Source organism: Monodon monoceros, unplaced genomic scaffold, assembly GCF_005190385.1.
Source record: "Monodon monoceros isolate NGI ecotype Baffin Bay Population unplaced genomic scaffold, NGI_Narwhal_1 Super_Scaffold_19, whole genome shotgun sequence".
In the NCBI taxonomy this organism is placed as follows: Eukaryota; Metazoa; Chordata; class Mammalia; order Artiodactyla; family Monodontidae; genus Monodon; species Monodon monoceros.
The window spans coordinates 62,408,016-62,422,320 of record NW_021703775.1 but is presented as its reverse complement, the minus strand read 5'-3'; the positions used below and the strand labels follow the sequence as shown (position 1 = coordinate 62,422,320).

The following is a 14,305-nucleotide window of genomic DNA, read 5'->3' as shown; positions in this document are numbered from 1 at the left end:
CTTGCTCTGTGCCCTTGAGAAGCTCATTTTGCCTCTCATGCTTCAATTTGTTTGTAAAGTGGAGATAATAAAGTCCCTGCTTCCTAGGGTTACAGTGAGAACTAAATGAAATCATGTTGGCCGCATACTTAGAATGGGGCTTAGCACATTGTGAGTGCTCAGAGCAGGGGTAGTGGGAGGTATTGAGGGCTGATACCATGGTGGTAGAGTTTGTTCTTCTTTAGCTCCATTTTAATCCAAGTAAGTATAGGGGCACATAATGAGTGGGCGACGATGAGGGCTTTGCTGTCCCCTTTTGACAGAGTAAGGAAGTTGAGGGTCAGTGATGATTGTGGTAGTTTATAGGTTTATATTGCTTTACAGTTTTTGAAGCTCTTTACCTGTATATTGACTCCTTGATACAACAGTTCTGTGATGTTGCAGACAGAAGACCTGTCCTCGTTACCGCTGTTTACCAACTTCCTAGCCATTCCCCCATATTCATGGTGGACTTCAGCAACCGACTGTATATCTTCCTCTCCACTCTAGATCTACTGTTCTTGAACACTTGGTTTTAGGTAGATGGCACGTCCAGTACTTTGGACTTAAACTTCTTTGCTCTCATCTTATTTCATAGGAGCAACCCATCCAAGTGGCCATATCTTGGATCCTGTTTCCCCAAGAATCGTTTACCTCTAAATTCTTAAACTTTAGTACTCTACCCTTCAGCCTCTTATTATATACTTAATAATTTATAGTTTTAACTAGTTACTGATGGGTTCAATAATCATATTTTTACCCAGTTTACAGTAGATAAAAACATTTACCTGTTAAAAAAAAATCTTTTTCATCTTTGATGGTGCAAAGGACTATAATGCAGGTAAACTTTGTAGACTGCCCAGGAGAAAATCATAATCCTTGGTGATTCATTTTATCAAAGAAATCCTACTACAACACCCTTTGCTTTTTTTAAGTTAAAAATATCTGTTTACTAAAGAAGGGTTAAATATATGTTGAAAGTTACTATTTTGGTAGTCAGTCTGGATAACAAGAGTGTGATTTTTCTCACCAGTTAGAGGGAAGGAAATGGTGATATTAACCAGTAAATTATAACATTAATAGTTTTTTAAAAAATTTTATCACTCTAAACCCACTTTTGAAGATTACATATTAGCTCCACTTGTTAATGTATTTTAATAACTCTTATTTTTTTCCTTCAGTTCATGGGGCTTTCTTAATTGCAGGAAATACCTTTTTAATTAACTTTTATTAAAATAGAGTGAAAATATAGAAAAGTACACAGGTCATAAGTAAACATGAATTTTCACGAAGGGCACGCACCTGTGTAAACCACCCCGCCGCCCCACGCCCTGCCGAGTGTGAGTCACAACATCACCAGCATCCCAAAGTCCTCACGGTCCCCTTATAGTCTTTGCCCCTCCCCCCTCCACCCACACACACCAAAGACATAATTTTAAAGTTTGTAAATGAATATTCATGCGTGCTGTCGGTTTTTGTTTCCTCTTTGCCAATCTTTGTATTTATTCTTTTTCTCTATTTTTAAATTAAATTTTTGTGTTATTAAAATAACACATAACATATAGTTTTTACAAGTTAAGTCGTAGTATAAGGCTTATAACAAAATACAGCAATTTCCTGCTCCACCGCTCCCCACTCCTATTTTTTATTAACCAAATTTTAGGTATTATCAGTTGACTTCCTATTATAGTAAATAAGGACTTAATTCTTTTATATTAGCATTTCCACTGCTTCCCTTTCTTATTTTCCCAATATATTTATATTAAAAATTTTGGTTACATGTATATTTTCTATTAATATTATATGCCTATGCAAATTATATTCAAAATAGGTATTACAGGATACTATGATTGGGGAGTATTTTTTGCTTTTCGTTTTTTATGATGTTAATACTTGTCTTGGTTTTCATGTGATTCTCTTTGTGAGCCTCTTGTCTAAAATCATGATCTCTCATGCCCTCCTTTTTCTGGCTTTAGCTCTGCATACAGTCACTAACCGTGTACCTGCCGAATCCAGCAAAATCTTCCAGTCCTGATCTTCTGTAGATGTACTCTCCTTGTTACTTTCTCCTTCCCTGGTTTCCATGACATCGCTTTCTGCCACCCTTCCTTTGTGCATAGACCTCTGTTCATCTACCCTCCTTTTAAATGTTGTGTTCCCTAACACTCTATCCTTGGTCTGATGCTTACCCAACACAGTCTCTCTCGGCAATGTCTGCCATGGCCATGAATGACTTCTATTATGTATTCTTCCATATAGAACTCTCTTCTAAGGCCCAGATCCAGCTATTTAACCATTGTACATCAAATAGAGAGTATAAAAACAAATTTGTTATTGCCTCCCCTTATATTCAGGGTCTCTCTGCTTATGGTATCTGCATATGAACTGGGTAGAGGTGTTTGGTATCTGCCCCCTAACCCCAACACAGAGGCACTCTATCTACCTCCTTACCCTTTTGCAGTTCCCTCTATGCACTCACAAATACACACACACACCCCGCTTCACCAACTTTCCCCCTCTCAAACACCAGTACTGCAGCTCTCCATTTTTATTGGCAAGAAGGCCAAAAGATTTTTCATCCCCTTTGGCTACTCATCGTGGCTAAAGTGAGGGGATAGGGTGTTGGGCCAACTGTGATATCCCAGAAAAAAAACAAAGAATTTTACTAATTTAGTATGCTTCATTTGTCCATGTTAGTAACTATTTCAATAGACCATCTCTTTCGAAGTATGTTAATCCTTGAAACGTTTACAGAATGATTACTCAAAACAGGTAGTGCACATTCATACCATTTCTCCTGCATTGTGACTTTCATATTTAAAACCATGAGTGGAATTGTAATATCTATTTCATTACTTTCAGATTTAAAACTGTACATGTTGGATTGTAATGTGAATTTATAGGCAGAGATAATTTACCTTGTCCATCAAAAAAGAAGGAAGCACAATTGAGTGTTCTCCTGTCCACTTTTGTCCCTGTATATAATTAGGACCATAAGTCTGAGTTCACATTCCTAACAGTGTTCATGGGCCAGAGGAGCCTTGATTCCTTGGATGCATCTCATGCCTAGATCAGAATGCTCTATGGGGAGACAGAGCAAGGTGTCACACTGGTTGCATTTCTCTTAGCAAAGCTTTCTGAAAGAGGTGTGTTCATTCAGTCTTTCTTTCAGGCATAAGTACTCCTTGCATCAGAGCTGTGTGCCAGGCTTGATGTTAGATACTGGGGACACAAGGTGATGAAATGTGGTCCTCTCCCTGAAGTTCAGAGGAAGAATAAAGATGTGGCACCTTGTCTCTTGGAACCTTGCCACTCAGAGTGTGATCTGTGGACCATCAACATCAGCATCACCTGGGAGCTCGTTAGAAATACAAAATCTCAGTTAAGATGGAGCGGCATCTCCATCCAGGATTCCTCATTTACAGCAAGCTCCTGGGTGACGCCAATGCTGTCAGTCCAGGGGCTGCACTGAGTAGCAGCAAGGTCTGAGGGCAGTCTCCTCGAGCTGGTTCTTTAGGTGGATCCATGTGTCTTTGCTGGTCTTCTGTCACAAGAGTGGTTGATGGAGGATGCACTTTCTATGCTTCCAGGAAGCCTTGAGATACATAGCCTAATATAGATGTGACAGACGTAGCTTGTCATAACAGTGTAACCCACGGTGGGGCTCACCTTAATTCATCTATCAGCATTCAAGGCATCTGACTAATGAAAATGAGATGGCCATGAAATTGCAAATGGTTGAGCGGACCTGGGGTAGTTGGAAGGTCAAGAGTTACTTTGTGGGTACCCTGCATACCTAAGGCAAATGCACTAGCAGTTTATTATGCAACAATTAGGAAGGGCCAGGACCTTTTTTAGCAGAATTAGAGTGTTATCACTGCAGTCCAGGTGGGAATAGTGAGGCCCAACCTAAAGGAGGAGAAGCTGGATTTAGGACTCATTAGGAATGTTGAATCAAATTGGTTACATGTGGCCCAGCCAGGAGAGAAGAGACTCTAAGTTGGTGCTCAGGTCACTGGCTCTGAGACTGCAGGAGGAAGAGGGATCTGGGATCTAGGTTTCCCTCTGGGATCGATGGAGCATGAGATGTTGATGGGACATGGCTGGTAGATACGGAGGTGCACAATCCTGGGGCTCCAGAGAGGAGTCGGGCTGGAGCTGCGCTGACAGTATCGGGTAGACTTGGTCATAGTGTATTTGCAGCTACAGGTGTGGAGCAGATCATTCAGAGAGAGCCCTCAGAGTGTGAAGAAAGGTGCACAGAGCCTAGGGCCCTGTGGAAGCAGAGCCCTCCAAGGAGCCTGAAAAGGGACACTGGGAGAGGTAGTCGGCCTGCGATTCCAGACAGTGGTTCGGGATGGCTCGTCTTGTATTTTATTTTTCAAAAGTGACGGGTGATATTCTTACAGGCCTGACAAGGTTTTTCACTGTCATCATCGTTGATGGTGAGGGTAGCTCTTTGTTTTTAGTTATTGTTTGGTTGTTTCTAGCTTCCCAGTTTCTCCTGTGCATCTTTTAAGGTCCTTACAATTCTGGTCAGGGCAGTGATGGATGGGACGGCTGATCGTAGTGGAGATGTTGCATCTGGCCTCAGAGGAAAGCTGCAGGAGCTGTTTGGCAGAGTAACTTCAAGAGTGACGAACGACGGAGAAATCTGGAGGCTGTATGCCCAAGTGTGTGGAAATGGGCAGAGTGACAAGCCTGATGAAAATGAAAAGGTGAGTCCTGCCTCAGTCCTCCGGGGCTCTTGCCTTCTGTTTGAACATAGGTGTAGTGGATCTGCTTTTTTGATGGTTGGAGGAAGACTGTGATAATTTGAAAGGTAAGATGAATACACTCAAGTTTTCAGGTGTGATTCAGAGTTCTTAACGTAAGCACCCTGAATTGTGGACACGTTAAGATTTGTAAGTATTCATCTTTTTTCTTTCCATGAATTTTTCTTAAATAATTGTTCTCTGTTTCCTGCAAAAGGGTCTGTCTTAACCTGCTCTCCCTCCAGAGCTGCAGCGAACAGCTGGCTCTTGTTATTTACTCCGCACCCCTTTCTGCAGGCTCCTTGCTGAAGACTAAGGTAGACGGTACAAGGACAAAGGAGTGTTTAAATCCGAGATGGAGACTATGAAAAGGAGAAAGAAAAAGGGGCTAGATAAGAATATCAGAGAGGAGCTTGTAAAGTCTAAACATAAAATATTTTACAAAGGTTACCCTGCCCCTTTCTCACAAGTGCAGTAGAACACCAGATAGATTCAAGGTATGCCTTTAGCTTCTTATCTTAGAATGTAGATGCACCTCCAGAGTTTCCAAGGTTGGAATACTAAATATTTTGTGCTCTTTTCAAAACATCCACAACAAATCAAGTGTACTTCTTGTGTAAGTTTGGAATTCGCCACAGTACAGCTAATCTGTGGGACTCTTAGCCGTTCTCTCCTCCCTCAGTCCACCCAGCTGGCTTCCACCAAAGCCCTGTCAGCCCAGAGAACACATACTCACACGCAGGCATGCACACACTCCTGCTTTCCATCCTTCCATTTTGTCTTGAATTATGTCCCCTCTTTATGTGCAGAATTAAGGGTACTCTGAATTCTCTGATCTGTAACTTCTCCCTCAAGAATCCACAAGGGTGGGGTTGTGAAAGAGAGTGTTTTAAACATCTGTGAGTTTACACACCTACCAGTAATTCAGTAGTTTTCACCAAGTTCACACCTCATTCTCTAAACTGGTCTCTCAAGCTGATGGCTACAAATGCTAGGGAAATGTGTATACTTCTTATAGATTTCCAAACCAAGCGTTTTTATTTTTCTGTTTGGAGGGAAGTGTCTCTATCCAGACACATCCTGTTGATTTCTTTTAATTGCTCATTGTTGTTGGATGTGCATCTATGCCCCTTCTTTGATGAGAATCATAGAAACTGTGCTACATAACAAGAGAGACTGGTTTTTCGGTTGGAATTAGTTCCATGTGACTTCCAGGAAGCTGAGTTTGAAATGTGAATTCTACTTGTTATTCTGAAAGTTGTTCTTTTTCTTTCCTCAGGCGTTCCAGTATCTCTCTAAGGCATACAAGTGTGACACACAGTCCAGTTGTTGGGAGAAAGATATTACATCATTTAAGGAAGTGGTTCAGAGAGCCTTAGGACTCGCACATGGTATTTGATGTGATGTTTGATATCCATGGCATATTTTAATGTATTTTTACTGATAAGAAGAAGTATTAGTCAAAAGCAAAGTTCCATTACAAATAATTTCAGGTTATTTCATTATATTAAAATTGTTGTAGTTAATTCAGCAAATATTTACAGACCAACTATTATGTAGTAGGCACCCTGGAGCAATAAGAAGAAATAGGCCAGAGGCTTAAATAGTGTTTGAATAAGTGACAGATGATAGAAACTTTAGAGATAGGAAATACTTTTACAACTGTATTTAATCTTCACTTCACACAGAAGTAACCTTCTCCTGCATTGATGATGTAGTAGTAAGAAAATATTAACTTTTCCTGACTCATGTTCTTCTTTTATAAATGAAAATATTTATTCATAAAAATACATAGATTTCTGGAGTGCATAGCAATATACATAAGAGCTATGGCATATACAAAGGAAATTAAAAATATAATCTAATCCATAACTTTGGGAAATTTAGTGGGTGATATTTGAGGGGAGGGAAAACCTTACATATAAAATTGTAGGCCAGTTGGGGAAAGATACTCCAGATAAAGGCCACCTTTAATTATTTGCATTAATGAAAAATATACTAGTTAAAGGTAATAATGCACTTTTATATTTATGTTTGAATATAGGCATGTGATGCCCTGGGAATGCAATTCAAATAAAATAATGAAGCCACACTGTCAAGAACTGAATCACAAGGACTGTGAACCTATCCTAAAGTCCTGCTCTAACTTCTGCAACTAATAGTTGCAGCAAATAGGTAGCCAACAAGGGACAATAAAAAGGGCAGAACTTTGGACTCAGGGAGGCCCAAGTTCCAGGACCAGCTCTACCACATACTAACTAGGTGACTTGGGGTCACCATTACTTAGCTTCTCTGACTCTTAGCTCCCTCATGGGGAAAATGGGGATAATATCTACCTATGGTTGTTATGAAAAATAAGTAAAAACATATTTAAACACTTACCGGTATCTTACACATGGTTTAAATGTTAATCCCTTACCTCCTTACCCCCACCCTGTTCCTTCTATGGTAGAGGATCTGAGCTGTATGATAAGGGACTCAAAACTAAAAAGAAAAAAACGAACAAGAATAAAGTTTAACTTTGCCTTGAAAGAAGTCATAGAACAAACAATTTAGAAATGGGCTTAGTAGTTAATAATTCTACTTATCTTTGACAAAAGGATATAAATATCCAAAAGGTTGAGATAATTGCCGATAGACCAGTGGAGGGATGGTCTAGGGTGGCTAGAATTTATGTAGCTTGTGCTGGCCTCCTGGTGGGTGGGCTTAGATGAAGCTCATTCTTTATCCCTTTGGCCTTTGTGGATATGGTACTGTATTTCGGTAAACCCATGCTAAGCAGTTATAACAGGGTGCAATTTTCTCTGAATTTATCTGAGCTACTTCAGCTTGCCAACCCTAAACATTTCGGTGAACAGCAGGCTCTATAACAGTCAAAGCCAAGATATTTTCTGTAATCACTAAGTGATAGTGTTAAACCTGTCAAATATAAATATGCAGGTTAAAGAAGTACTCTAGGAAAAATCTTCATTTTGCATCTTAAAGTTGATTGCAAACTATTTTTGGTACCTTTTTTTGTTTTTTCATCCAGGCAATACTTAGAGAAAAACAAGTGTCTGTTCTTTTAAGTTTCCCTTTGACTTAGTGAATTATGTGTTCGTGCTCCTACAACATTTTAAGCATACTTGAGTGGATGCTCAGCTTTCTTTTCTCGTGATATTTTAGATTTATGGAGATAAATCTTAACCTTTTCTATGTTGCTTTTGTATACCAGTGCTTCATGGAAGAATGAGCTGAGTTTCTCTGTTATTTCTGTTCTCTTTTTCATCTTTCTCCCCATCACTGTTCTCCACCTCACCCGATTCTGGAAAAGGAATATAACATTTAGAAAAATCTCCATATGATTTATTCCCTTCTGGGTTGCTATTTTTAAGAGTAGCCATGTGCTTCAGAAAGCTTGGTGTAAGACATTGTGGTCTCCACGTAGTGTTGGAGACCCTTCTATAATAGTGTTGTCATCGTGTACCCATTGTTCTGTCTGGAGGGTATTCATTTACAGTCTCTGCTGTTCTGTCTTCTGGGAAAGAGTGGACAAAAGTTCGTTCCTTCTTTGCCATCCAGGAACTTCTAAAATAATAGTTACGCATTTTAACTACAGTCTGCCTGCAGGAAGCACAGCTGTCTTGGATTTCCCAATGATTTGAAACAGCAGGTTATTTCTTTCTCTCTCTGTCTCTCTCTCTGTGTCTCTCTGTGTCTCTCTCTGTCTGTCTCCCCCCCCCCCCCCCCGCCCTGTCTCCCCATCTCTAACGCCTTTTGGAAATGGGATTGAGGAAGGGGACTAATGGAGCACTGTTTGTCTTTTTGCTTTTTTGTTTTTCTCAAAATGACAATGAAGGATTGAAAACAGAATCACAGCTGTTTTTGATATGTTACTAGGTACTAAATAGCCCAAGTACCTCAGTAATAGCAGTTACAACCTTCCTCTATTATGGGACACAGACATCATAATCCTCACTATCTCCATGTTAACTGTACCCTTTGAAAATGAGTGTAACGTTGTTGATTACCATGCATCCTTTCAAAGTCTGATTATTATTTTAGAATAGGAATGTCAAGCATAGTTCTCACCAGCCATGGAAGGTGTTAATGAATGGCAAAACTATTTTGCCAGGCACAAGCAACCTCCACCAATTGGTGAGAGTTTGCATACAGAAAGAAATCTGTTTTCCATCCCTGTTCTGAGATACAGGGTACTAAGTAAACCTCAGTTGTTGCACTGTTTAGTGTAGTTTTAAAATAGGATCTGCTTATTGATCTGTTTGTAGTGAGCATAATTTAGAGGAACAAGAACAAATCAGTGGAGAAATACGAGGCATTTTATATATATATATATATATTAGCAAGACATTAAATATTATTTATTCCAAGTTAGTTTTATTCTTTTAGAATTTCTCGTTTTGTGCATGTTTTATTATTTTTTTCTTTCTTAATTCAGCAACATTTTATTTTGCCCCTCTGCTCATTAGGCATTTACTGTCTTTTTTTTTCTTTTTTTATATATACACATTCATATATATATATGTGTGTGTGTGTGTGTGTGTACTTAAAAAAATTTTTTTAACATCTTTATTGGAGTATAATTGCTTTACAATGGTGTGTTAGTATCTCCTGTATAACAAAATGAATCAGCTATACATATATCCTCATATCCCCTCCCTTTTGAGCCTCCTTCCCATTCTCACTATCCCACCCCTTTAAATGGTCACAAAGCACCGAGCTGATCTCCCTGTGCCATGTGGCTGCTTCCCACTAGCTATCTATTTTATATTTGGTAGTGTGTATATGTCAATGCTACTCTCTCACCTCGTCCCAGCTTCCCCTCCCCACCCTGTGTCCTCAAATCCATTCTCTACATCTGCATCTTTATTCCTGTCCTGCTCCTAGGTTCATCAGAACCATCTTTTTTTACATTCCATATATATGTGTTAGCCTATGGTATTTGTTTTTCTGTTTCTGACTTCACTCTGTATGACAGACTGTAGGTCCATCTACCTCACTACAAATAACTCCATTTCATTTCTTTTTATGGCTGAGTAATATTCCATTGTATATATGTGCCACATCTTCTTTATCCATTCATCTGTCGATGGACACTTAGGTTGCTTCCATGTCCTGGCTATTGTAAATAGAGCTGCAGTGAGCATTGTGATACATGACTCTTTATGAATTATGGTTTTCTCAGGGTATAGAGGCATTATATTTTTACAAAGCTCTTCACTTGTTCTTTTTTTTTTAATTAATTTATTTGGCTGTGTTGTGTCTTCGTTGCTGCGCAGGGGCTTTCTCTAGTTGTGTTGAGCGGGAGCTACTCTTCATTGTGGTGCGCAGGCTTCTCATTGCAGTGGCTTCTCTTGCTGCAGAGCATGGGCTCTAGGCATGCAGGCTTCAGTAGTTGTGGCACGTGGGCTCTAGAGCACAGGCTCAGTAGTTGTGGCGCACAGGCTTAGTTGCTCTGCGGCATGTGGTATCCTCCCGGACCAGGGCTCGAACCTGTGTCCCCTGCATTGGCAGGTGGATTCTTAACCACTGTGCTTTAACCACTTGTTCTTAAAAAGCATTAATAGGCAGGCCCTGTGCTAGGAAGGGTTACACGCTCTTGATAATTTCAAGTTTTAGGAAAATGGGCTCTCCAGAATGCTGGAGGTAGAGGTGTCGGGAATGAGTGACTGTCCTCTCCCCCACTTCTTGCTAATGGATACCAAGCATGGCTTAGTGACCCCAGAGCCTGGTCGTGGTCACATTCCCTAAATGCAGGCACCTAGGTTGTTGGCGTCACTTCTTCCAGAATGGTGATGTAAACTCTGAATACGAAAATGCAGTAAGAATTGAGCTGTAAATATCTGGCATGTCACTTCTTTGGGCTGGTGTCATCCGCAATTGTGATTCCCCATTAGGGACTCAGTACCGTGAGAAGCCACATTAAGATGAGCTGCATATGTTTTTGTTCTCTGTGGGTACCTTGTGTTCAATTAGACCTTGTCTCTGCCTAATTTCATTACTCTGTGCTTGTGTGTGTGCACGTGCGTGTGTGTTTTCACGGTCCATTCCCAACAGTCTGTAACTCACCAAATATCCCTCATTTTCCTCAAAATTTTCCTTTTAGCAATAAGCTATCCTTCTTAAGGGATAAAAGGAAAATTTATGCATATAACTTATTTTCCTTTCACCAAAATAAAACTTGTCACGTAGAAATATTTCTGAAGTCTGTTACTATAAAATCCTAATTAACTAATTGGTTTTTGTACTTACAAATTATCATTATCAATTTTTAATGGATGTTTTCCCCATATTTATCTTCCAGTGGCTATAAAATGCAGTAGAAGCAAATCCAGTCCCCAAGAGGCTATACAAGTGCTTTCTTCAGTTCGACTCAATTTACGGGGCTTGTTATCTAAAGCAAAGGTGAGAGTGAAATGTGAATTAATTAGAATTATCATAGAAAATAAAAGGTCTTTGGTATCAGCCAGCTGCTCTTAAGTCTTCTTTTACATGAAGGATAATTTTAGGCCCATGTTATATTTTAGACATCAGCCCCCAGGTGATTAGTTGTACTGGTGAGGAGATCATTGACCCAGTGGCTAAATCACCCTACACATGGGTAACTTAGGAGTCTTTGAAATTAATATTTATAATCCAGCTCTTGATGCTTTCTTTAAGTCAAATTAAAACACTGCTCTACTACTTACTATCACTTTTTCCCGAAGTGTGGCATATATACTACTAGTAGCACTTGGGTAAACACTTTATTTTAATATGTATTTATTTCAGTGCATGTTAGAAAAAGTATAACTAGCATATCAAACCTACAATTTCATGAATAGTATTGCTTATTTTCTATTTACAGTAGTGTTCTAATGTTTCCTTTAAAATACTTTTATTTAAATAAAAAATTGATTTAGAGATGAATATTAAGTAGGTGATATAGGGATTTGACACAAATATTAAGGTAGATAGGTTGACTCAAGCCTGACAACTAAAACATACGCTATCAGATTACAAATACCAACCTATGAACCAGTGCTAGGATGGGGACACCCGAGAATTATGGAGGGAGGTTTTTTGAAGATTGGACTCCACATCTCTACCTGTGACAGATTGGGTCTGGGACAGAGCCTGGGAAATTTGTGTTAAATTTCCCAGGTAATTCTAACATGCAGCCAGGTTTGGAGTACACCTCAGGAACAAAATTTAAAGGAATATAACTTCTAACACACTTTAGCACTTTTTTTTCTAATCTTTCCTTGCCTTCACTATTTAATCCTGGGTTGCAAACTAATTTTACTTCACTTCTGAGAGTAAGTCCATGGCAAGTGAAGGTCACTTCTGGACACGTGTAATAACCTTTCCAGACTATGCTTTTTATTAATTGATGATCTTTTCAGATCAGAGCATCATTTTTGCCTCTTTAGATTATTAACTCACTTTTCTGTCCTTGTTAGTCTGCATGCTGGAACCAGGTTTCTGTAATCTACCTGGGGAAACTATATTTCCTCCCAACAGGAAACTTCAAACAACTTCCGATTATGAGTCTCTCAGAAAACTGCAAGAGCTCTCTCAAAGAAAGTCAAGGTAGCAGACTTTTTCTGTGACTCTCCTTCCCAAATGGGGAGCTAATTTTCCTAGTTTTGGTGAGATCACTAACCTACCCATGATTGTTTATTTCTTCAGGATGTACTCTACAGATTTCCGTATTCTGTGCAAAGCTTTTTCTTATAATGTATTAATTTTACATAAACCTATACTTGTATGACTTAAATAGTCTTGTCTGTACTACCCATCCATTCATATTGTGGAACTCCAAACATTGAAAATGAGACCTCAGAACATCATCTGTATTTAGATTTTGTTCTCATTAGATCGCAACTGGATTATCCGAAAATGGGAAAAATTGCTTCCCAACATCTCCTTTGAAAGCACCTTTTTGCATATAATATTTGGGAGTCTCTGATTTTGTAGTAAATCATATGCCTTTTCTACTTTTTCAACAAATTGGGTTTGCTAAGCAGAATTGCCTTCCAAAAGAACACTTTTGCAGAACACTTTAAAAAGTGAAAATGGGGCTTCCCTGGTGGCTCAGTGGTTGAGAATCTGCCTGCCAATGCAGGGGACATGGGTTCGAGCCCTGGTCTGGGAGGATCCCACATGCCACGGAGCAGCTAGGCCCGTGAGCCACAGCTACTAAGCCTGCGCGTCTGGAGCTTGTGCTCCGCAACAAGAGAGGCCGTGACAGTGAGAGGCCTGCGCACCGCGATGAAGAGTGGCCCCCGCTCACCGCAACTGGAGAAAGCCCTCGCACGGAAACGAAGACCCAACACAGCCAAAAATAATAAATAAATTAATTAATTAAAAAAAAAAGTGAAAATGAATGACGATAACTGTGTTAAATAGCAGGCTTGGTTTGCATGAATCTCTGGTCTTTTCTTGCCAGGCCTGGGACTTCATGGAATTAAACTCCTAGGTAGAACCTAGAGATTCACCTAAATTCATGAAGTCCATGCTTGGCCAGGACACAGTAACTCCTCGGCCCTCAGCACCCTGTCCTTGTACAGATTTGCTGCAGGGGGTCATGAGGGCAGTTGGTGAAAACGCTGGAGAGCCTGGAGACAGAACAGATTTACCACTTACACTCCATGGGATCCTCAGCAAATTATTCATTCTTTCTAAGCCTCAGTTTCTTTCTGCTTTCTCCTTACTTTATAGGGAAGTGATGCACACTATTTTTTAATTAATTAATTTATTTTTGGCTGCATTGGGTCTTTGTTGCTGTGTGTGGGCTTTCTCTAGTTGCGGCGAGCGGGGGCTAGTCTTCGTTGCGGTGCACGGGCTTCTCATTGTGGAACACGGGCTCTAGGCACGCGGGCTTCAGTAGTTGTGGCTTGTGGGCCCTAGAGCACAGGCTCAGTAGTTGTGGCTCATGGGCTTAATTGCTCCGCGGCATGTGGGATCTTCCCAGACCAGGGATCGAACCTGTGTCCCCTGCATTGTCAGGTGGATTCTTAACCACTGCGCCACCAGGGAAGTCCCAGTGGTGCAGATATATGATGATTTGCAAGTACTGTAATTCTTAGTAAAAACAAACATGCTATGTGAGTCCAAGTTACTTTCCTCAAAGGTGTTTTCTCTACTGATCACATCGCAGTGGTTGGTATGTCAATCTGTTGTGAAATGCTGTACAAGGTGTGACTACACAGTAATGTGGCAAAGCTTTGCAAAGCATTTTTGAAGTTCTGCATTCAAGTGAATGTTCTTTGCTCCATAAATCACTATGAGAAACTCTAAGCTTACTGTAGTGATGATGCCGTCGCTCAGAACATCTTCAGGATTCCCTTTTTAAAATAGCTGTCAGAACAATTGCTATCATCTGTGGTGGTAGTAAATAGTTATATTGTAATGGTAAATTTGATTTTTGTAAACAAATCATCTAGTCAGTTGTGATGAAAAAGATTTATGGTAAGCTGAGTAAATTACATTTCTGATTAAAACACACACACACACACACACACACACACACACACACACACACACACACA

General features: G+C 39.9%; 1 protein-coding gene across 1 annotated transcript in view; it reads left to right on the top strand.

Annotated features, from left to right (window-relative positions):
- The window catches only part of TTC27 (tetratricopeptide repeat domain 27), a 185,453-nt gene that overhangs the window by 170,226 nt on the left and 922 nt on the right, over positions 1 to 14,305 (top strand). The window contains exons 17-19 of the mRNA XM_029232289.1: positions 4,539 to 4,736; positions 6,052 to 6,163; positions 11,077 to 11,177. Of these exons, the coding sequence (XP_029088122.1) occupies positions 4,539 to 4,736; positions 6,052 to 6,163; positions 11,077 to 11,177 (411 nt within the window). The remainder of the gene's footprint in view (positions 1 to 4,538; positions 4,737 to 6,051; positions 6,164 to 11,076; positions 11,178 to 14,305) is intronic.